Raw genomic sequence first — 21,870 nt, forward strand, 5'->3', positions numbered from 1 at the left:
TTTCATGGTATAGATTATAGCTACCAGGGATTGCTTGCATATGCATGCTTTTGTCACCTATTGACTTATAGAGACCCCATGAATTTCATAGTTTTTTAGGTAAGGAATACTCCGAGGTTTAGTTTTGCCAATTCTGTTTAAACAACAACAACAACAAAAACAGCAAAATCTGGACAATCAGAAGGGCTCAGAAAAGAATACAGTGTACCCTTGGACACCTAGCTGGTGCAGGAATCATATGGTCACTGCTAAAACAACAAACAGAGAGGGCTTAGACCTGATAGGGCCTGGTCTGCAGGAAACTAGTGCTCTGAGTAAAGATAAAGGTATTCCCTGTTGACAAGGGTTGTCAAGTCGTGTCCAACCACAGGGGGCAGTGCTCATCTTCATTACTAAGCATGCATTGTCAGAGACTACTATGTGCTCATGTGGCCAGCGTGATTGCACAGAATGCTGTTAACCTTCCAACTGGAGTGGTACCACTTTATCTACTTGCATTTGCATTATTTCAAACTGCTAGGTTGGCAGAACCTGGGACTAGTGATGGGAGCTCACTCCATCATGTTGCATCCAGGCCTCAAATTGCCAACCTGCCAACCTTGCAATCAACAGAGTCAGTGTCTTAACTACTTGAGCCATTGCTGAGTCTACGCCAGCTTAAATTAACTGAAATGCAGCTATGGCCACTCTATCCACTCATCACTAAGTATCTATAAAGTATACATAACATTTATAGAATAGTTATATTTTATCTGGTGGTCTCTGCTTTTGATTGTTTTAAATGTATTTTGTGATACTGTGATTTTAAAATGGTGTAAGTCACTCTGAGTATAGCAATACAGGCAAAGAAAACATGATATACAAATGCTTAGATAAATATGAAATTGCACAATCCAGATAAAAACAGAGGTACTCTAAATGTGTTGTTTGTCTAGACAGGAATGAAGGATTTATCCTATATGTTTACAGTATTGGAGTACTTGAGATCTAGTGATTTCTGTGGTATGAGGCATTTTCAAAAGTTGCTGTGATGTGCCAGTTATCCCATTTCCCCAGTAGAGCCATGTTTACACTTCATGCTGTCATGGTTTCTTGTAGCCATGGCTTATTGCTAGAGCCATAAATTATTCCACAAATGACCAAACAAACCAGTTTTGTTCCCCCATTTATGGCCTGTTTGCCTCCCATCACTATTGTCATCTACTATATCAAAATGCACAGTTAGAGAAACAAGTCAGGGACAAGTCAGAGTCCTGAATACAGATGTATGACACACTATGTCATTGCCCTGGTTCTACATAAGTCAGAGTTTGCAAGCCATCATCAAACTATTAATTCTTTCGTATGCACTGGCAAACAAACCATGGTTTGTTACTAGGAATAAATTCCAACACAACAACAGACCATAATCAACAAACCGCCACCTTACTGCTATATGTCAAGCTAGTCATTATTGCCTGATCATTGTGATCCATGTACTAGCAACATTCAATTAAATTATGTAGCTTCAACTTTTGTAAAATACTACAGTTAGACTGAGTAATGGGGCCAGATATTCAGATTGTATTTCAGCACTTTTGAAGAACTGCATTAGCTTCTGGACGGCTTCTGGTCTCCTATGAGTTGAAAGTGCTGGTTTAGAGCACCCTATATTCCCACCCTTGGTGAAGGAAGGGAAGAGAAAAGGATGAGGAGGAGATGTTTATTTACTTATTTGAAAGGTTTCTAACCTACTTTTTAACATTCCAAAGTGCCAAACAAATGTTTAAAAAGAAATGCAAACATCATAACATCAAATCACTCGTTACAAAACCAAAAATAAAAACAGAGAAATAAAACATAAACATGCCAGTCACCAGTGAGTACAAATGAACAAGCTTCGGCAAATCACAAGGTCTTCAGTGATTCCTAGTGACAGGGGCAACAGTGATACACGATATGGATAGGGGGAAAGGTGGTAGAGAAAGTGATTGGAACAGGGCAGAGAGAGGATGTATGAGATGAAAGAGTGGGAGAGGAAGAGGAAGACACCCAGAAACAAGTGGCGTGCAAGGTGAAACCTTCACTTCCCTTTCAAAATAAACATCCATCCTGCACATGAAATTTGATGAGCAATTATGTTTTCATATTTATTTTATTTGTTGCATATAGACCCTTTAAGATCAAGGTGGAGTATACAGCTCTCTTCTTTACCAAGTTGTCATTATGACAGTCCTGTAAAGTAAGATGAGACAGAGTAACAGGCTCAAGAGTTATCCAGTGTGTATGAATGACTGACAATATGAAACCATATCTCCTAGGACATTACTACATGCAGCTTTTAAACCACAATTACACCAGGAAACAAGTGGCTTTGCTGATACTTATTGCATGATGATGCTTCTGACCTGTATTTGTTCTGCCCCTGACCCATCACTTTTCATCAATGACCTGGCAAGTGTGCAAATCCCCATTGCTCTGGGGCAGTTGTGCGATTGCCAGTTGCATGGTGTCGGTGTCTCCTTTTTTTAAAAAAAAAAAAGGTAGGAAGGTGGGATTAAGGGATTATCAGGAAGAGAGTTTGATGGAGGCAGGACACAACTGAGAAGAGGTGCAGTGGTGGCTTCTCTACCAGCAGTATGTTTCTTTTTTCCTTTTTTACTAGCATGATTGTTGCAAGAATAGGGCTCATACTATAAAATCCCTAGTCCAGCACTCTAACCACACCAATCACACACACATGTATATGAGAGAGAGAGAGAGAGAGAGAGAGAGAGAGAGAGAGAGAGACTAATCTAATTAATTGAAATGAAATAATTCTCTTCTGATATAAAATATTATTTCATGTAGTGAATGGTGTTATTTTGCTTTAAAGCCAGTTGAAATACTTAGGATGAAATATATAGGCATGCAAAGAAATTCCCATATAAGATATTTTGGAATAAATGTAGTACCAGAAGAAGAAATAGTGAAGTGAGAAAAGTGCAGGTTATCTTTTCAGCACTCTTGCTATCTGTGATTGTCCCAGCAATGTTTCTGCTTCCAGTAAGATTAGGAGCCAGACTGAAGATTGACACAAGATGAACCATAGGGACCAGTACTGTACAATCATCACATATATTCAACAAGAAAGTGGAAACTTATTCTTACTTCCACTTGTTGATCACAAAATATTCTGGGAAGAGAAAGTACTTCTGAATTTCCCCCAATCTCCTCTTTCACACGTGTAATATGTCGGTTATCGAAACAGATGAGGGGAAGTTATCTGAGCCTTTAAACATCCTACTGAATTTAATCTGAACAGTAACAAAGCATCAGACTAATGTACTAATTTATATAAATAATCTGAGCTGATTGCTAGGTAAGTGTGTAGTGGAACCCCACTGAACTCGAGGGAAAGTATTTCTGAGTAAACATGTATAGGATTGTGCTCTGAATTAGTTCTGATAACTAATATTCACACACACACACACACACACACACACACACACACACACACGATTTGAGTACCATCTTGTCATGATCAGCTCCCATCTTTTCAAATAAACAATACAATAGTTAATCGTAAGAGTTTTATATGTATAAAACTCAAAGCATTTCATAACTGATGTCTATCTTACCTTTTGCTTGTGCTAGATATAACCCAAATAAACAATGGAAATTTTAACTTTAGTGGAGAAAAAAAGGTATGACTCTACATAGCAACATTGCAGCCAGGATATTCATTGGATCTAGACATCCTACTCTGATCTAACGATATTTCTTTTTCTTTCAATAATGACAGCATTTCATTTTTAAAAAAAACAGAATGCAGACATAAAAAAGAAAGAAAGAAGTTCCTCTAAGTCAAACTAATATTTATGAAATTCCTAGGAAGAAGTGTTCTCCTTTAAGAGAAAAAGAAGGAATATATTGTCATTTTACCCCTGTGGATAAATTCCTTCATTGTTCATCTACTCGGGAAAGTTTAAGAAATAATTTGATTGATGGATGACAGTTTGCACAGGAATGTCAAACCCCCATGAATACAGGAGGCAGCTTCCCTTGTCCCATACTGGAAACCCACTAGAGGAAGATGACTGCATAGCATCATTTTATAAGGCTGTGACCAAAGTTGTTTTCCTGTTGTTCCACAGGCTATGGCCTGTGTGTCCTAGACTTTTTGTGCTCACAAAGTCTGGATCTGACTGAAAGGAGTTTCAAAAGCAGTTTGTGATATGGCCTGAGCTTCTGTTGTCTATAGATGGGGACAAGGGAATGTCAGAAATCTCGCTGGGCTGTAATGAAAACTTGGGGGAAAGCTAAATAAATACATAAAATGGGACAGTTGTAGTCTCCCCATCATCCCTCTTCTCCCCCCTGCTCACTTCTTGGACCTTCTTTTTCCAAATCATCTCTGAAATCATTGCCCCATTGCTCATTCCTGGCTTGAAGTTGGAAGTATGAGAAACACTACAGTTCCTTCAACTCCACCCTAAATTTAAGTTCCATCTAAGAAAGGAACCTCCTGGCTCCCACCTTCCATCACTGACAAATACCTCCCCAACATATTGTCCCTGTCACATGATAAGTGAGTTGAATGCAAATTCTCTTCTGGAATTTATATGTGCTGAAATTGATGTCTTAATTATTGACACAAGGAGATTTCAGAGTTTGGAAAAAACCACTAGCAAACACGAGTAAAGAACAATGCATTTATTGCATGCTTGTGTGTGTGTGAGAGAGAGAGAGAGAGAGAGAATGAGAGAGAGAGAGAGAGAGAAATAAAGTCTGGCACTACCTCTTTTTAGATGCCTAAAGAATGCAGAGATGGCAATCCCTTCCAAATTATGCACTCTTGGAATATTCATCTCCCTCTTCAACCTGAAGCCAAGGAAGGGAGCCTTCGGAGTAAATCTTTTGCCTGATTAGAAGCCATCCTCTCCCATCCAGCTCAAGCAACTGCTTCACTGATCTTGCCATGGTCATTTGGTCCTCTCACCTTTTACTGACTCCTTTTCCTTCCCACAAGTACAAGTTGTAGTTTCCTTTGAGGGCTAAAGGCAAGTGCTGCAGGTCCAGATAGAGGCAAGGTGGTGCCTTGAGGGCAGTGCAGAGCCTTCCTTGGCCCCCAGGTGCCTGGCACCCCTTGGGGCAAATCTCTCCCCTCTTTGCATCCAGAGACGCCCCTGGCACCTGCCACAGAGGAGAGGGGCATATGGGATGTGGCTGTTGCGGCAAGGGCCGCCAGGGGGCGCACCTCTCACAGCTTTGGCGCTGGAAGAACGAGCAGCTGGTACTTCAGGGCAGAGTCCTGTAGAGCTCTAGTGAGAAAGTCTGGGAGGGAAGTGGCAAGCTGGGAAAAGAGCAGGGTATGAGAAGATCTGGGGAAGTTGCGATGATAAGGAAGTGGGTCTGGGAAAATCAGTCTCAGAGAGTTGGAACAGGAGTGGCACAGGAGTTGAATAGCAACGTAATTAGAAGGTGGCAAGGTAATTTGAGGGACCATCTATATAGGCATAAGACAGGATTGCGTTGTAATCCACCTTGATTCCCTCGGGAAAGGTGGAATATTATTATTATTATTATTATGACTACCACATGGTGTGAGTAGAAGAGGGTTGGTGGAACAGATGTAGTTGGGGGGGTTTCAATGTGTTTTAATGTGCTTATATGCGTTTGGTTAGTTTTTTATATATGTGTGTGTTCAATAAAAAATTTATTTAAAAATGTATTCCTAGAGTTGGAAGAGAGCCCCCCAGGGCCACCCAATCCAACCCTATTCTGCCCTGCAGGAACTCACAACGAAAGCACTCCGGACAGATGGCCATCCCGCCTCTCTTTCAAAACCTCCAAAGAAGGGGATTCCGACAGACTCCGAGGCTGCTTTTATCACCAGACTCTGGAAAAGGCGCTCACGCCCAGCATCTGGCCACTAGCTCCATAGGTTTTTCTATGATAGGAATCCTCTGCCCTACAAGATCCTCCCCTGCCTTCTCTCTCGACTAGTTCCCTCTTTCGCGAACAAGCCTGTCTCTGAGGAAGGCGGCTCAAGTCTGCATAAGCTCGTGCTCCCATCTTCTTTCCGTTAGTCTCAAAGGTGCTGCAAGAATAGATCCCTTTGCAGTACCATCGCTGGGATGGACTGGATCGCTCTGCTTTTGAGAACGGGCAGCTAACCTTGTGGGAGCCTGCAATCCCCGTTTAAAGGGAAGCAAGACTCTGGGTTGCAAGGGACTTGCTTCCGAGGAAACGCGCAGGACGGCGGTGGGTTGCAAACTTACACGCTGAGAAACTCTGCCTTGGAGAAGAAGAGATGCGCCCAGCGCTCTCTGGTTGTCGCTGCCGCGTGCCTTCATGTCGTCTCCGACTTAGGGCGACCCCACGGGGAACCTCTCCTCCTGGGATATCCTTGGCAAGGCTGGTTCAGGGGAGACTGGCCATGGCTTTCCCGAGGCTGAGAGAGTGTGACTTGCCCAAGGTCGGTAGGTTCCATGGCCCTGCGGGGAACCAAAACCCTGGTCCCAAGAGAGATCTTGTAGCTCTTTTGAGACTCATCCGAAAGGAAGAAATGGGCAGCCTGAGCTTTACTAGGCTTCAGGCTACTTCCTCAGATGCATCCCTAATTCCTGTACTATCCTAATGCATCTGAGGGAGTAGACTGACGCCTAGGAAAGCTGTGGCTGCCCATTTATTTTCTTCAGTCGTTCTCAAAGGCGCTACAAGATCTCTACATTATGATGATGATGATGATATCCAGCTGCATCTGAAGAAGTAGATTGAAGCCTAGGAAAGCTCATGCAGCCCATTTATTTCTTTCAGTGAGTCTCAAAGGTGCTGCAAGATCTCTCTGCAACATACTGATTCTACAGAGTAACAGGGCTATATCTTTGCATTCTGCCACTATGGAAAGCACCAAATTTAGACGAATGGAGTGGAAATCCAAGAAACTGGCCCTGGTCCCAAGAGATATAGCCCAGCACCCAAAGCAGTACAAGCCCTATCTGAGACACTTGATTTCTGGTAACTCATCCAGACGTGCGGCTTTCCCTCACTGGATGTCGCCATTAAGTAAGTGACACGCGTGTCACTTTCGCAAGTTTGCAGCATGTATTTGATACATTTGGGTTGGCGGAAGAAAGGTATCCCTATTTTGAAGATTTGGGGGTGGAATGTTATTCCACTTTGCAACACCTTTGCACTTTGCCATTGGGAGCCTTGGTTCCTGTACTTTAAGGACTATAAATCGCCGGCTAATGTCCGGGGGCTAATGCTCCTTTCCTGCTCCCAAGTCCGGCGATCCCTTGCAAAAACTCCAAACTCTCAAAAGGGAGAGCTATATTCTCATGAAGGCCCCTTCGGGGAAGTCAGGTGGACCTTGGTTTTCTTCCAAAGGGGTACAAAGGGAGTTTTCAAGGTGCAGCAAAGGGAAGGAAGGCTGGGAACAAACTCAGGAAAGAACCCACAAGACCTCCCCCCCCTTTCCTATTTCTAACAGTTCTGTGCCTGCGCCGAGTGACCTCTTCCCATCCAGGCTGTCAATGGAAGAGGGAAGCGAGCAGTCCTGGACAAGGAGGACGTGTCTGCTCATCCCGGATCTTGCAGGACTTCTTACTAAAGCCAAGGGCAGTGCTTGCCCATAGGGAAAACATACGCTTGCAAAGAGCGAAACCATACTTGCCCATAGGGAAACAGAACACTCTCAGTCTACTATGGGCAAGTATCCTCCCGTGATTCCCTATGGGGGGGGGGGGGTTGGGGTGAGTATGCTTTCCCTCGGGGCAAGTCCTGCACTGTCATTCCTTTCAGTGCCTTCCGGCTCCTCTCCGCTCTGGGGCCCACCACCAACTACCATTCCCAGCATCGCACAGCCTTGAGCCGGGGCAGTTAAAGCGGCGCCAAACCGGGTTATTTCTCCAGTGTGGATGCAGCAGCGCTAAGTTTCCAAAGGGGCGCGGGGAGATCCTGTGCCTTTAGGAGCCAGCCTCCTGGAGTCCCGGAGCAGCCTTGCAAGGCGACACCTGCCGCGAAGCCAGAAGCCCTCCGGGAAGCCTCTCCCTGGGGCCTCGGAGGCAGTGGGTCTAGCTGAGTGGTTCCAGAGGGACACAAGAATGTGCTTAAGGTCGGGTTGCCTAGGCGTTACTGCGCCCAAGAGCACTTGCCCGCCTTTCACGCTGAGAAAGCAACTGGCCGAAGCGGGAAAGACGAGAGAAGGAGCCCCATCCCGGCTCCAATAGACAAAACGGACCCGATAGAAGAAAACCCGATGAGCTCAAAGGCAGCTGGGCACTTACTCCTTCCTTGGCGCCGGACTCTGGAGGGGGGCTGCTGCTGCTGCTGCTGCTGCTGGCTGCCAACGGATTCCACCAAGTGCCAAGCGATGAAGAGCCAAGACACCACTCGCAAGTGCATAGTAACCCCGTAGAAGGTCCCAGGTCCCCTGCTCCGGTCCTTTGGGGGGAGGCAGGGAGAGGGTCCCAGGAGGAGGAGGAGGAAGAGCCCCCGCGCTGCTAGTAAGGATAGGAGTAAGACTGAGGGGGAGGAGGAGGAGGAGGGATGCCAAGGGCGGCGGAGTTGTTATTGCCCTTTCCCCCCGTCGCAGCAGCGGTTGCCTCCTGGCCGTTTCTGCAGGAGGAGGAAGAGGAGGAGAAGCAGCCCTGGAGGGGGAGGAAAGGGCCCCAGCGAGGCCAGGCCAGGGACCATGGTGCAAGAGGAAGGCGATGGGGAAGAAGGGGGAACAGGATGGGAGGACGGAGGAAGAGGAGAAGGAGGGAGAAGGAGAGGAAGATGAAGAGGAGGCAGATGGACAAGAAAGAGGGAGGCGGAAGAGCAGGACGAGGAAGTGGGAACAAGATGGGAGGATGGAGGAGGAAGAGGAGGATAAAGCGGAGGAAGATGGAGGAAGAGGAGGAAACGGGAGAGGAAGAGAGAGGAAGATGGAGAAGAAGGAGGAGGAAGAAGGTAGAGCAAGGGGAGGAAGGTGGAGGAAAAGAGGAAGAAAATAGAGAAGAAGAGGGAGATGGAAAAAGAGGAAGAAGAGGGGGAGGAAGAGGAGGAGGATGGAGGGGAGGAGGGGGCGAAGGGCTGCTCCGGGGCCCTCCGGGGCCGGCTCTCCTGCTGCCTGCGGGGCGACTCCTGGGGCAGGTGTTTGTGTGTGTGCCTTCTGCCTCTCTCTCCTCCGCCTCAGTCTCCCTCTCCGCCGCTCAGCCCCTGCGGGGAAGCCATGGCTCCGGCGTCGAGGAGAAGAAGAAGAAGAAGCAGCAGGAGCCTCCTCCTGGGCGCCTCAGAAGCCCTTTCGGAGCGGAGGGGCTGCTCCCCCGGAGCCCTCCTCCAAGCCCGGCACCATCCCGCCAAAGCCCCGGCAAGAGAGAGGGAGAGCCAGCGGGAAGGCAGGGCTCTGCTGCTGCTGCTGCTGCTGCTGCTGCTGCTGCGCCTCAGGAGGAGGAGGAGGAGGAGGGAAGGAAGGAGGCTCCTTCTGGCTCCGGGGTCCAAGGGACTCTGCCTCAGCCTCAGGGAAGAAGAAGAAGAAGAAGAAGAAGAAGAAGGGGAGGAGGAGGAGGAGGAGGAGGGCAAGGGCGCTCCCTCCCTCCTTTTCCTGAAGGGAAGGCCCACCCCGACAGGCTCCGGAGGGATGCCTCTCCCTTGGGGCACATGCCCTTCCAGCCCTAGTTTCAACCTCAGGGGGTCTGGCTGCACCCACACTGTGGAAATACCCCGGTTTGGTAGCTCTTCAACCGGCTGGGCTCCAGGCTATGGAACTCTGGGAAGTGGGGTTTGTTTTGGTCCCACAAACTCCACTTCCTTACGGCTATTCCACTTATGGCTATTCAGATCTTATTGCCAGGTGGGCAAGCCATGCTTGGGGGGTGTGTCTTTTTTTCCCTATCAAAAAGGACCCAGTTAACAGAATCAGAGAACTTCCTGCCAGGAAGACAGTAAGTAAGTAGAGCAATAGGCTCCTACAGCTGGAAGAGAGCCCAAGGGCCACCCAGTCCAACCCCATTCTGCCATGCAGGAACTCCCAATCAAAGCACCCCCAACAGACCGCCATCCAGCCTCTGCTTAAAGACCTCCAAGGAGGGAGACTCCACTACACTCCCAGGGAGCGTCTTCCACTATCCAACAGCTCTTACTCTCAGGAAGTTCTTCCTAATGTTGAGGTGGAATCCTTTCCTGTAGTTTGCACCCATTGGTCCTATTCTCTGGAGCAGCAGAAAAGAGGCTTACTCCCTCCTCAACATGACCATTTGATACCACTTTGGGAAGAATCATACAATTGTCTATAGAACGATCTCTTCTTCCCTAAACTAAGGAAACTACTTCTACCATCATCCTATATGATGGACTCACAGCCATTAAAGTGGTATCAAATTGCTTTGGCTGTGTACAGCGGGCATTTAACAGACCTTGACTTGTATAGTACCGTGGGTACCATTTGCTGCTCCTCCTCAGCCATGGAAATGTCTTGGTCCAGCTACAGAGAAGGAGAGCAGAGATGTCTCCACAATATCCAGGGAACCACACTTTCTTCTCTGTTCATGATGTTCTTCATAACTTGGCTAGAGCCAAGTAACAAGGAGAAATCAATCACTTGGGTTTGACTATTCAGGAATCTCCTTGTCAAGGTACAATATTAAAGATGTATGTGAGGGACAGAACAAAAGAGGGAAGGGCTGCATCCACACTGGAGAAATAATCCAGTTTGGCACCGCTTTAACTTGTTGTCTGGCTCAAGGCTATGGAATTCTGGGAATTGGAGTTTGTTGTGGGGCCCAAAGTGGAGCCCAGACTTTTCTACAAGTCTATTCAGAAGTAAGCCCCTTAGGTTCAGTGGGACTTGCCCCTGACTACTACAGGTATTAAGCTGAAGGATTGCAGCCTAAGGTTGTGCAGCTATGAGTAAGTTCCATTGAATTCACTGCGATTATTTCTGAATAAAGGCATGTAGGATTAAACTGTAACTCAAATGCCTTTCACACAGTATTTATATAAGAAAATATGATCATTACTATTAGTGAAACAAACAATATTATCTACTTTATTTTATTAACAGAGTACATATCTAGTTAAGAAGGTAAAGGGGAAAAGACCCATCAGCATTCATTTATATGATTGACCCAGTAATCATAAACTTAAAATCCCTTTCAAAATGTTTCTTCAGATTCTACTTTCTCCTTCTTGCACTGTATTGTTAAATATCCTTATATGCCTGTTGTAAGGAGCCAGCATGGTATAATGGTATATAATGGTATAATTATAATGGTATAATAGTCTGAGTGTTGAACTGAGAAACTGGGTGCCCTTAGGCAAGCCACAGACTCTCAGCCTCAGAGGAAGGCAGTGGCAAACCCCTCCGAACTAATCTTGCCAAGGAAACCCCAGGGAATGGACTTCTTTTTAAATCCAGGATATTGGAGTAGTATGGAATGAAGTTGCTGTGTAGACATAAAATACAAAGCACTTCACCATTCTGCTTCAGGAACACACTCCAAAACTGAAAAAGCCTGCAGCATTTTTTACAGAAGGTGAATTCTAGAGGGAAAAAGAATGAGAATGGTGGTCATGGTAGGGAAGACAGTTTTGAAAACTTAGTTTAAACCATAGGAATGGAGTAAATAAGCATACAAAGAAAAGAATATACATGCAAGCCAACCCAGCAGAAACATGGACATCACAGCTGCAAAAGTGGTAACATTATAAGTATGTAAAAAGTTGGAAGGGCGCCCTGATAGCTATATCTGTAATGAATCCTCCATGGATTTATCCAATTCCCTTTTAAAGCCACCTAAACTGGTGGCTATGGTGGCAAATTCCATGATCTGACAGCATGCAATGCATATATGTATATATTCTTCTGTCCTGTCTTTCCTTACTCATCTTTTCTTTAGTGGTTCCCAAATTTTTGTGACCCTCTTTACATCTACATGTGGACATTGCCCCCCTCCCCCCTTCCTGGCTCTACATAAAATATGATTACGAATATTTTGCTTGTTTAGTGTGTGCATTCTTGTTCGCACATTCATGTACATTCATGCACATTCATGTACATATTGTACCATTTTATAAGGAAATAACTATTCAAATTAGAACAGTTTTAATGAAATACACTCAACACTTAACACGCGTGTAAATTTTACACATACTGTTTCACACACTCCGCAGTTTCTCCTCTGCCTCTAAGGGGCCCCAGCCAGAGGCAGGTGATGGTTCCAACTGGCCTCCTCCTCCTCCTCCTCCTCCTCCTCCTCCTCCACTGGGGGCCATTGCAGATGGTGTTTGTACTCTGAAAATGGCAAAATGGACTGATCCCAATTCTGCATTGTAGGATCTTCCTGAAGTCAATTTCAGGATCGCCCATGTTGAGTTTGAGATAATAAAGGGAAGAAGAAGTGGTGTCTCAGGATAGGTCCCACTAGGGGCCATGATGAACTTCCCTGCTTTCCTCCTCCTCCTCCTCCTCCTCCTCCCCCCCCCCCCCCAACACAGCAGAGGCAGCTATTCCAAGCATCCTTCTTGGCTTTCTCTTCCCCTCCAGGACAGAAAAAGTCTGGGAGTAGAAGTAGGAAGAGTAGGAGATTAGAACCATTAAAAGTTTGAGAAGAGGTGGAGAAGGGAAGACTAGTACCATGAAGTTGTGTGCCCCCCAACTCTCATGTGCCCCTTGGGGGTCCCACCCAAAGTGTGAGAACAATCCTAGCTAAAGAACCTCAAATGTTCTAACATTCCTGTACAGGAGAGTTTCTCCAGTTTTTGACCATTTAGGTTGCTCTTTTCTTTATCTTTTCCAGCTCTCCAGTATCTCTTTTGAGATGTGATTTTGAAAGGATCTACACCGGAACACTTCTCTTTTTTGAGGCACTGCTGGGCCAGCACTTTTGAAAGAAGCATCCACAGCTCTGTGGACACACAATGAATACCACTCATTGTTCACTGTCTTTATAATGTGATCCATTACACAGAGCCATAATTGTGGGGAAAATAGGAAGAGTAAAAAAGATCATGTGTGTCTTACATGTAAGGGAGCAGTAGGAGGCTAAATAGAGCTAGAAGAGGCCACAAGGGCCACCCAGTCCAACCCCCTGCCATGCAGGAACACAGAATCAAAGCACTTTGGAGGAATACATGTAGAAATGCAGTTTGAAAAATGATATGGTGTGATTATTTCAAAGTATGTAGCTCTTCTAACTAGTAGGGTCACAGTAAAAAGTAGCCTAACACCCTGCTCAGCGTAGAGTGCATATATATATATATATATATATATATATGTAGTTTCTTACCCCATTTTATTCTATGGACTTCATAAATTTTGTTCTGCCCATGCTTAGTTTGGGTTGCCTGTTAAATGAATCTTATTTGGGAGAGGCCTGGGCTTAGAATAGGGGTGACTATGATTGGTTATCAGGAGGATGAGGGAGAATGTAGAAGAGGCCCAAGTCTCAAGCAGAAAACAGGAGATATAAGAAGAAATCTGACACTCCCCCCCCCATCTATGAATTGGAAATAAAAGATAACACTTACACTGATATGCTTTAATTCATTTATTGTGTTTTTGCTTTACTATGTAGATTACATGTTTTTTAGTCACCAGAATACTTTGATCTGATTATCGCAAAAATACTCTCTTATTCACCTGCAATACTTTGATCACCAAAATAAACACTGTTTGTGTTCCTGAGAAAAGTCCAGAAAAGTATCACTTTTCAGACTAAATCTGTATTAGTAAGAGAAACTATTTTTAATGATATCTCAAGAATGCACATCTCTATTTTCAAATAAGCATCACTGTAGGAGCCAGCATGGTGCAGGTGTTTTCAAATAGTGGGGAAGGGCTCCCAGAGTTGCTCAAGGGAGGTGTGAGACTTGGAGGCCCTGATCTTTCCTCCTCCTCCCCCCAAACTTTTTTATGTGTAAAATTTACACATACATCGAGTTACATATTGAATTTACTTAATTAAAACTGTTCTAATTTTAACGATGTTATTTACTTATGAAATGTTAAATTATTAATATACATGAATATACAAATAAAAACACGCACACTAAATAAACAAAATATTTTTATTCATATACGACATCAAATGGGAGAGGTGTGACATCTGCATATAGGTGTAAACAGGGTCCTGAGGGTAAATAGTTTGAATACCACTGGTGTAGCGGTTTGAGTGCTGGACTCTAGGAGACCAGGGTTCAAATTTCCACTGAGGATGTTTCCAGAGGAGTTCTGTTATTCTCTTGCAGCATAAAAAGAGGAAGAGAGAGGAATAAAAAATGAATCTGGCATCACCTTTAACAATAACTGGTTTTTATTTTTACATGAACTTTTGTCGATATAAACCCACTTCTTAAGATGCAATAGAGTGATAGCCACAGCTTATGTGTAACACAAATTTATACAGTTGGGTGGTTGTCTGTAAAGAAGCACAGGGCTATCATCTAAAGTCACATAGAGGTATGTATCATTGTCCAGGAAGGGATAATACATTTGACTGCTTTTAGCTGGGAATTTTCAGTGACAACAAATAATGTTTCTTTGTAATCTGTTGAGCTAGTTCTGTATAAGATCCTTTTTGGATTCCCCTCTAACCTTATTGGTCTTTTTTCTCCACTTCAGTGGGTGGGTATTGTAATTTGAGAAATGTCTGCTCTAAATCCTTGAGTGGAGAGTCTCTGTCCAACGGGTCTGAGCAGCTTTGGTTGTATTTTAGGGCTCACCTGTAGACAATAGTTTTTATGGTATAGTCTCTGTAGAAGCTAAACGCATGTAAATATGTGTACCTGTTGTTTCTGGTTCAAAATGGTGCTTATATGTTAATTATGTAGCTGTATAGATGTGACTAGAAAAATTGCTGAGTGAGGTGATGTAGAGTGAGGTTGATGGTGTATTGGGAATTATTGAACTAGCAGAATTTCATCAGTTCATCTTTTTCCATAAGTCCAGATCATAAAGAGGTCATCATGAAGTTTCAAACAAAGAAGAGGCTTTAAGGATCAAGAATTGTTTCTAGTCCTGCAGATTTTGGCATGCTGTGGGGCCACTGACAGTGCCATTTATCTGGAGTAATATGTTTCCATCACAGAAAAAGTAATTGTGTAAAAGTAGTAATTGACAAAGCTTGATGGCTAGATGTGAATCCACATATCTGAAGGAGATTTTAATGTAGAGGGTTTCAGCATTCATAGTCGCTGAAATGGTGTTTTCTGGAAAGTCATACAGTTTTCTAATGAAATCAGTGACATTTTTAAAAAACTGGAGTATTAGTAGTAGATTGCCTGAGAAATGAATCCTTGAGCTTAGATATCTCAGCTATCAACACAACAGGGCAGGTAGGATTGCCCATATTTTTCTGTCAAAAGATTCCTTGATGGAGAATCTTGAGGAATATCCATGTAGATCAAGTCTCACACATCTGTGGGGAATTCTTCCATATATTTCCTCCAGTAGTCATCAGTGGAATCTGAGAATGGATGCCTATAAACACAGTGTTGGGGATTTGTCTTTCAGCCTTCTGTATATAGTCCAATTTGCTCATGATGACAACAGTTCCTCCAACTGTCCTTTTGTTTCAGAGGCTACAGATGGCATCATGTTCACTAAGGCTGTGGGGTAAATGATATTGCTTTTTAATTTTGATTTGGTTTGGCAGTGGGATCCATCTATACAAGGGTCTAGTTCACTGTTACAGCCAGCTGGAAAAGGTTCCTCCAGATTTTTTTTTAATTTCTGTAGTTGGGAGGATATATCTTGTCTGTTAGAGCATGTAGTCCAGGGGTGTGCTTGAAAGATGGTGTCTGTGTGGTAATTAATGTCCTTGTAGAAATATTATTTTGAACTACAGACTGTGGGAGAGGGGGAAATGTCTGTAGAGCTGTCTGCACTGCAGAAATAGTGCAGTTTGACGCTGCTTTAACTACCATGGTTCTATGCTCTGGAATCCTGGGATTTGTAGCTTGTTGTGGCACCAGAGCTCTCTGACGTGGAAGGCTAAATGTCTCACAAAATGATAAATCTCTAGTCACCACAGTGTGTGTGAATTTGGGTGGGGCACAAGCCATTAAAGAAATTCCTATTCAGTATGGCAAGACATCAGGAGATGAAAGCACGAGAAGAAATTGGGGGGGGGGGGGGTTTAACTTTTTGGACTACAGTTCCTAAATATTTAGGACCCCCCTTTCTCTCTCTCTCTCTCTCTCTCTCTCTCTCTCTCTCTCTCACACACACACACACACACACATACACAGCGAGAGAGATTGGCTTGTAAAGTTCAGCAGCTGAGATGATGCTAATACAAGCTCATTATTCTGAATGCTGAGAATACAAGAACGTAAGAAAAGCCCCAATGGATAATACCAAAGGTCCATCTAGTTCAGGGTTCTAACAATTGCTAGCCAGATGCTTTTTGGAAAGCTTATAAGCACAAGGCCCAATAACAGCAAAAAGATCTCTCCTGCTGTTTGGTTCCAACATCTGGAGTTCAGAGGCATTCCATCTCCAAACAGGTTTCATTTAGCTATTATGGCTAATAGCTGTCTTTGAACTCTGAGATACTGTAGGTGTCCCGATTTAAATCTAAATCTAACAATTCTTTTCCATATTCCTTATCCTCTTGCATACCCACATGTTTCTGAACATAGATCTTTTGTTTCTGACATCCAGCTTTTGAAATTAATCTGCTGTAATGTTGGGATACGTCTCAAGAGATGCTAATTTAACACTACAAACAGAGGATTAGGGTATGATATCATAGTCTGAATAAACTAAAATAAAAGAACTGTGTAACTTTCAATGGAGCAGATGAGGTTGTGTCTGGTGTTCCTTCTCGATGAAACTACCTTTTCATTGTCTTAAAGAATCTTGTAGCCTTTAGTAGACAATCCAGTGTTGGGCTGCCTGCTTTATTGTTGTTAACTGCCATCAAGATGACTTTGACTTATGATGACCCTTTTAATGTGAGACCTCCAGGCCACCCTATTATCAACCACCCTGTAGACTCAGAGAGTATTGCATTCTACCTTAATAAGCATTATTTTCTAGTGAGTCTTCTAGAGAAGACTTTTCTGGCAAGTCTTCTCATGATATATGTATGTCCAAAATATGACAGCCTAACTCTAGACATATTGCCTTCTAGGAAGAGTTCAGGCTTGATTTGCTCTAGGAACCATTTATTTGTCTTTTTAGCAGTCTATGGTATCTGTATAAGTCTCCTTCAATACCATATTTCAAATGAATTGATTTCCTTCCTACTAGCTTTCTTCTCTTTCCATCTTTCACAACAGTACACAGAAATAGGAAATATGATGGCATGGACAATCCTTACTTCAATGATACATTTCTGTACACTTTAAGATCTTGACTAGTTCCTTCTTAGCTGCTGTTCCCAGTCCTAGTCTTCTGACATCTTGGCTTCGGACTCCATTCTAATCATTTAACCAAGAGATGGAAAATCCTGAACTATTTTGTTGTCTTCATAATCTATTTTAAAGTTATGGAAATCATCTGTGGTCATTATTTTTGTTTTCTTAATCTTCAGCTGTAAACCTGCCTTTTCACTTTCTTCTTTGCCTTTCTTCACTAATAATCTTAAACCGATAAGAATCTTAAACTGATAAGTGTCTACATTACACAATATGATCCCACTTTAAGTGGCATTGCCCCATCCAAATGCATCTGAGGAAGTAAACTGAAGTCTATGAAAACATATGCTACCAATTTCCTTCTTTCAGTTGGTCTCAAAGGTGCTACAAGATCTCTCTGCGTACAGATTCTACATACTATCATGGCTATATCTTTGAATTCTGCTCCATACTGTATAAGTTTAGGAAGAAACGTAGAACTGACCACCAGATAGCTCTAAAGCTATATTCAGGGGAGTGCACTAAGGTATTCCAATTGCTTTTCTGAACTACAAATCCTAAGATTCCACAAGATGGAGACATGGCAGTTAAAAGGGGATAAAACTGCTTTAACTGTACAATGAATATATCCAAGGAAGCAAGTTAATTTTAATTTATGAAATTTGCTTCAAGTAAACATAGATCATAAAGAGTCATCATGGTGCAATGGTCTGGGCATTGAACCAAAACACTGGGAGACCCAGGGTTCAAATCTTGGCTTAGCCAAGGCAACTTACTAGGTGACTTCAGGTAAGTCATACTCTCTCAGCCGCAGAGCATAGCAATGGCAAATCCCCTTTGAAGAAACTTGCCAAGAAAACCCTATGATAGGTTTGCCTTAGGGTGTCTATAAGTTGGAAACAGCTTGAAGGCATGCAACAACAACATAACATGGATCATATCAACAATTCTGCTGAAAGACCTAACACTTTCCTCAAGAAAAACACATCTATCAAGAGTACAATAGATCACACCTATATATTTTTTAAAAAATCACAGGATACTGTTGGTCTGTTTTACATGCTTGGGATCTTCATGCAACTGAAAATATAACTCTTTGAAACTGGAGTTTAAAATATTGTTTGCTATATTCTAAAACTGAAATAAATGTCTGATGGATGTTGTCCCCTAACTGACTACCCTCAGGCGATAAGTGAAACAAATAAAGATTGCTTCATCAGCAACCTTGAATCAATCATGCTGGAGAGCCAATGTTTAGGCGCTATTGTGTTATATCCTTTCTATTATCTTTCCTGTAATGTGAGACCAGATAAGATGGTTGTGCAATTCTCTTGTTCCATTGAACAAGGTGTTGGGAAAATTTTATGACAATGCTTTTTCAAGGGTAAGAATAAATAATGCCACTTGATTTACAAGGCCAACAGTACTAATTAAGACTAGTTCTAGTAGGCAAACGGAAAGCTGATTCCTTATGACAACCATATAAAAGTGTATGGTCTTTATATAGAAGCCTGTTTGAGCTCTGAAATTTATGTGATTTCTGAGGCTCCTGTGTTGGGAACAAGAGAAAGGGCCTTTTCGGTGACTACTCCCAAACTTTGGAACTCCTTCCTTATGGAGGCTAGAATGGCCCCTTCTTTGATACCCTTCCCCTGCCAAGAAAGAACTTATTCTGTCAGGCTTTAAGGAACTGATTATGATGGGCTTTTAATGATATGCTGTGCTGTTCTCTGTCTCTGTTTGTGTCCTTTTAATTAATTTTAAATAGGTTTCATTCTGCAGATTGCTCAATTTATTTTTTTTTACCATAACTTTTATAATTTTTTACTGATGATTTCACATGGTTTTAAATCAGTACTGCTTTTAACAATTTGAAAGATGCTTTGAGTCTCATTAGTAGAAAAGAGTAACAGACAAGTTATAAATAAATCAAATTAACAAATATAGAGGGGTAAGGCAGCAGTTGCTAAACTGAATGTAATGCAAAGTTTTAATCCAAATATATGTCGAAGGTGGGATGCGGTGACTTAGTGGCTAAGATGCCAATTCTGATGACTTGAATATTGGAAGTTTGGCAGTTTGAGGCCCAAGTGCTGCATGATGGGGTGAGCTCCTGTCACTAGTCCCAGCTTCTGCCAACCTAGCAGTTTGAAAGCATACAAATGCAAGTAGATAAATAGGTATCACTTTGGTGGGAAGGTAACAGTGTTCTGTGCAGTCATGCTGGGTACACGACCACCGGAGTCATCTTCGGACAACACTGGCTCTTTGGCTTAGAAATGGAGATGTGCACCGCCCCTACAGTCGGTTATGACTGGACATTCATGTCAAGGGCAGTTAAACTAAAATTGCTCATGAGACTCTGGTTTGTGTCTCTGCATTGTGTTTCAGAGTCTAGTAAGTTGTGGAAGATTACTGGAAAAATGCAATACTTCTCCCAGATAGCAAAATTCATTGCTACTGTTACAACTATGCATAATGTCTTTGTGTGGGTGCTGCAGATATCTCTTAGATGAGATTTGGGATGCGGTTACCTAGACAAAACTCATCCTTACTCCATTTCATGCCTATATTATTTTGTGAAGCTTTTAGAAGAAAACACATCTAAATGCATTTAAATTTGGGGACTGTATGGACAGGGACGTAGCCAAGGGGGGGGGGTTCTTGGGGTCCGGACCCCCCCTTCCATTAGAAAAATGAATGGTGCGTGCTGCTGCGCCTCTGCACCCAAGCCCCATTATAATGGTGGCACTTAGTCTGGACTCCCCTCCTAAAATCCTGGCTACGTCCCTGGTATGGATCCTAGTACACCCTCAATTTAATTGAGTTTTGTTCTATTTTCATTTTTAAAAAATTATTTAGAGATGCAGACTTGTTTCTCTTTCCCTAAACACTATTGCTCCTGTATCAGAGTATGCATTGATCCCATCTGTATTTTTATTTATTTATTTATTTTACTGAGATAGTTATCCTCAGCAGCAAAGTAATCTCCAGAGCTATGCATGCATCACCAAGATGATTTATTTATGTCCTTTCCTATCTGTGAGTGCCTTTCCACCCATTTGTTCAGGATATTGTGAAAAAAGGAGTATTGCTCAAAGAACACAATGTTTTAGGGGCTTGAATTGGTTGCTATGTGTTCAAAAGTCACAGGCAAAATATTATTTATATTGATTAGGATTACAATGTCAATTGTGTTCCAGGGAATCAAACATAACATGTGACAGAGAATCACCCTTTTTGCATTACAGCATAGGATTGTGATCACTTCTTGAGAAAGACACCAGAATTGCAAAACAGTTTGACTTTGCCTGGATTGGTAATTAATGAGGTGCTAAGAGTGGCTAAGCAAAGCATCCTAGTCAGAGACTGCATGGCTCAAGATAAGAAGAACCTCCTTCCCATCATTTCAAACAACAGTGCCATTTAAATAAACAAAACAGACAAGCAGTTGCTGGACTGGGATAGTCTGGAGGGTCTATCAGCATTAGAAGATGCCACTACAACTCCTAAACTAGCTGGTATAACAGCATTCATGTCTTGTCACTCCCTTTTGTCTCAAAGACACCAACATTCCCTTTCTGTTACAAAGGCAGAAAACAGAATTTGAAAATGAAAAATGTGGGGCAAAAACTGATAATGCTCTCATTATATTCCCTTTAACAATGGTGGCCACTTCCCTACTAAGGCTAAATCTGCACTGCAAAAATAATGCAGGCTGACTTTGCTTTAACTGCCATGGTTCTATGCTATGGATTTCTGGGATTTGTAGTTTTATTAGATATTTAGCCTTCTCGCTCAGAGACTTCTGATACCACAACAAGCTACAAATCCTGGGATTCCATACGATGGGGCCATGGCAGTTAAAGCAGTGTCAAACTGCATTATATCTGCAATGCAGATTCAGCCTATACAAGACCACACTGTCCTCCAGATCATGGTGGCCTGGAGATTTTAGGAGTTGTATCCCAAAGTTAACTTCCATTCTTCCACGCCCCAAAACTGGATGGATCAGCATTTGGCATCCCCTAAGGCAAGTCCTGCCATGCTTTGAGTGTCTCTACTTTCAGTTGTTAAGCTGCAGTCATTAAAATCTGTCAAATAGAGAACATCCTTATCAGAGTCAAGGTGCTGATCTCCTTGGCTATTGTTCAATTGTTTAAATAAACCCTTCCCCTAGGCAAACAGACCCTTCTAAGAGAATCACTACTCAATAATATCTGGCTTGGTTTGTTGATCTTTTTGCCCTTCAGCCTTGGTTGTCTGCTGAGTATTCTGCTGCTATCTAGCTCTCCATGAAATTACACTTTGAGGTAGAAGTTTGGACTATACAAAAAGGAAGAAGGAAGGGGAAGGGTTAAAAGGAAAGGAAATGTGGCCTTTAACATTAACTACTTTTTATTTTCACATGAGCTTTTGTATGTATAAATTCACTTCTTCAGATGTAGTAGAGTGATAATAAATGCCCAGGTATAACACATATTTACTCTGATAAGGATGTTCTGTATTGTGTGGGGGTGTGGGATGGAATGAAATAGGATCCAGAAAGAAGCAAAACAG

General features: G+C 42.9%; 1 protein-coding gene across 1 annotated transcript in view; it reads right to left on the reverse strand.

Annotated features, from left to right (window-relative positions):
- RSPO3 (R-spondin 3) overlaps positions 1 to 8,999 on the reverse strand; it is a 78,143-nt gene extending 69,144 nt beyond the window's left edge. The window contains exon 1 of the mRNA XM_089528476.1: positions 8,253 to 8,999. Coding sequence (XP_089384602.1) covers positions 8,253 to 8,370 — 118 coding nt within the window. The 5' untranslated portion in view covers positions 8,371 to 8,999. The remainder of the gene's footprint in view (positions 1 to 8,252) is intronic.
- Positions 9,000 to 21,870: the final 12,871 nt, after the last annotated feature.

Source organism: Sceloporus occidentalis, unplaced genomic scaffold (genome assembly GCF_023333645.1).
Source record: "Sceloporus occidentalis isolate IW3139 unplaced genomic scaffold, rSceOcc1.0.p SCAF_6, whole genome shotgun sequence".
In the NCBI taxonomy this organism is placed as follows: Eukaryota; Metazoa; Chordata; class Lepidosauria; order Squamata; family Phrynosomatidae; genus Sceloporus; species Sceloporus occidentalis.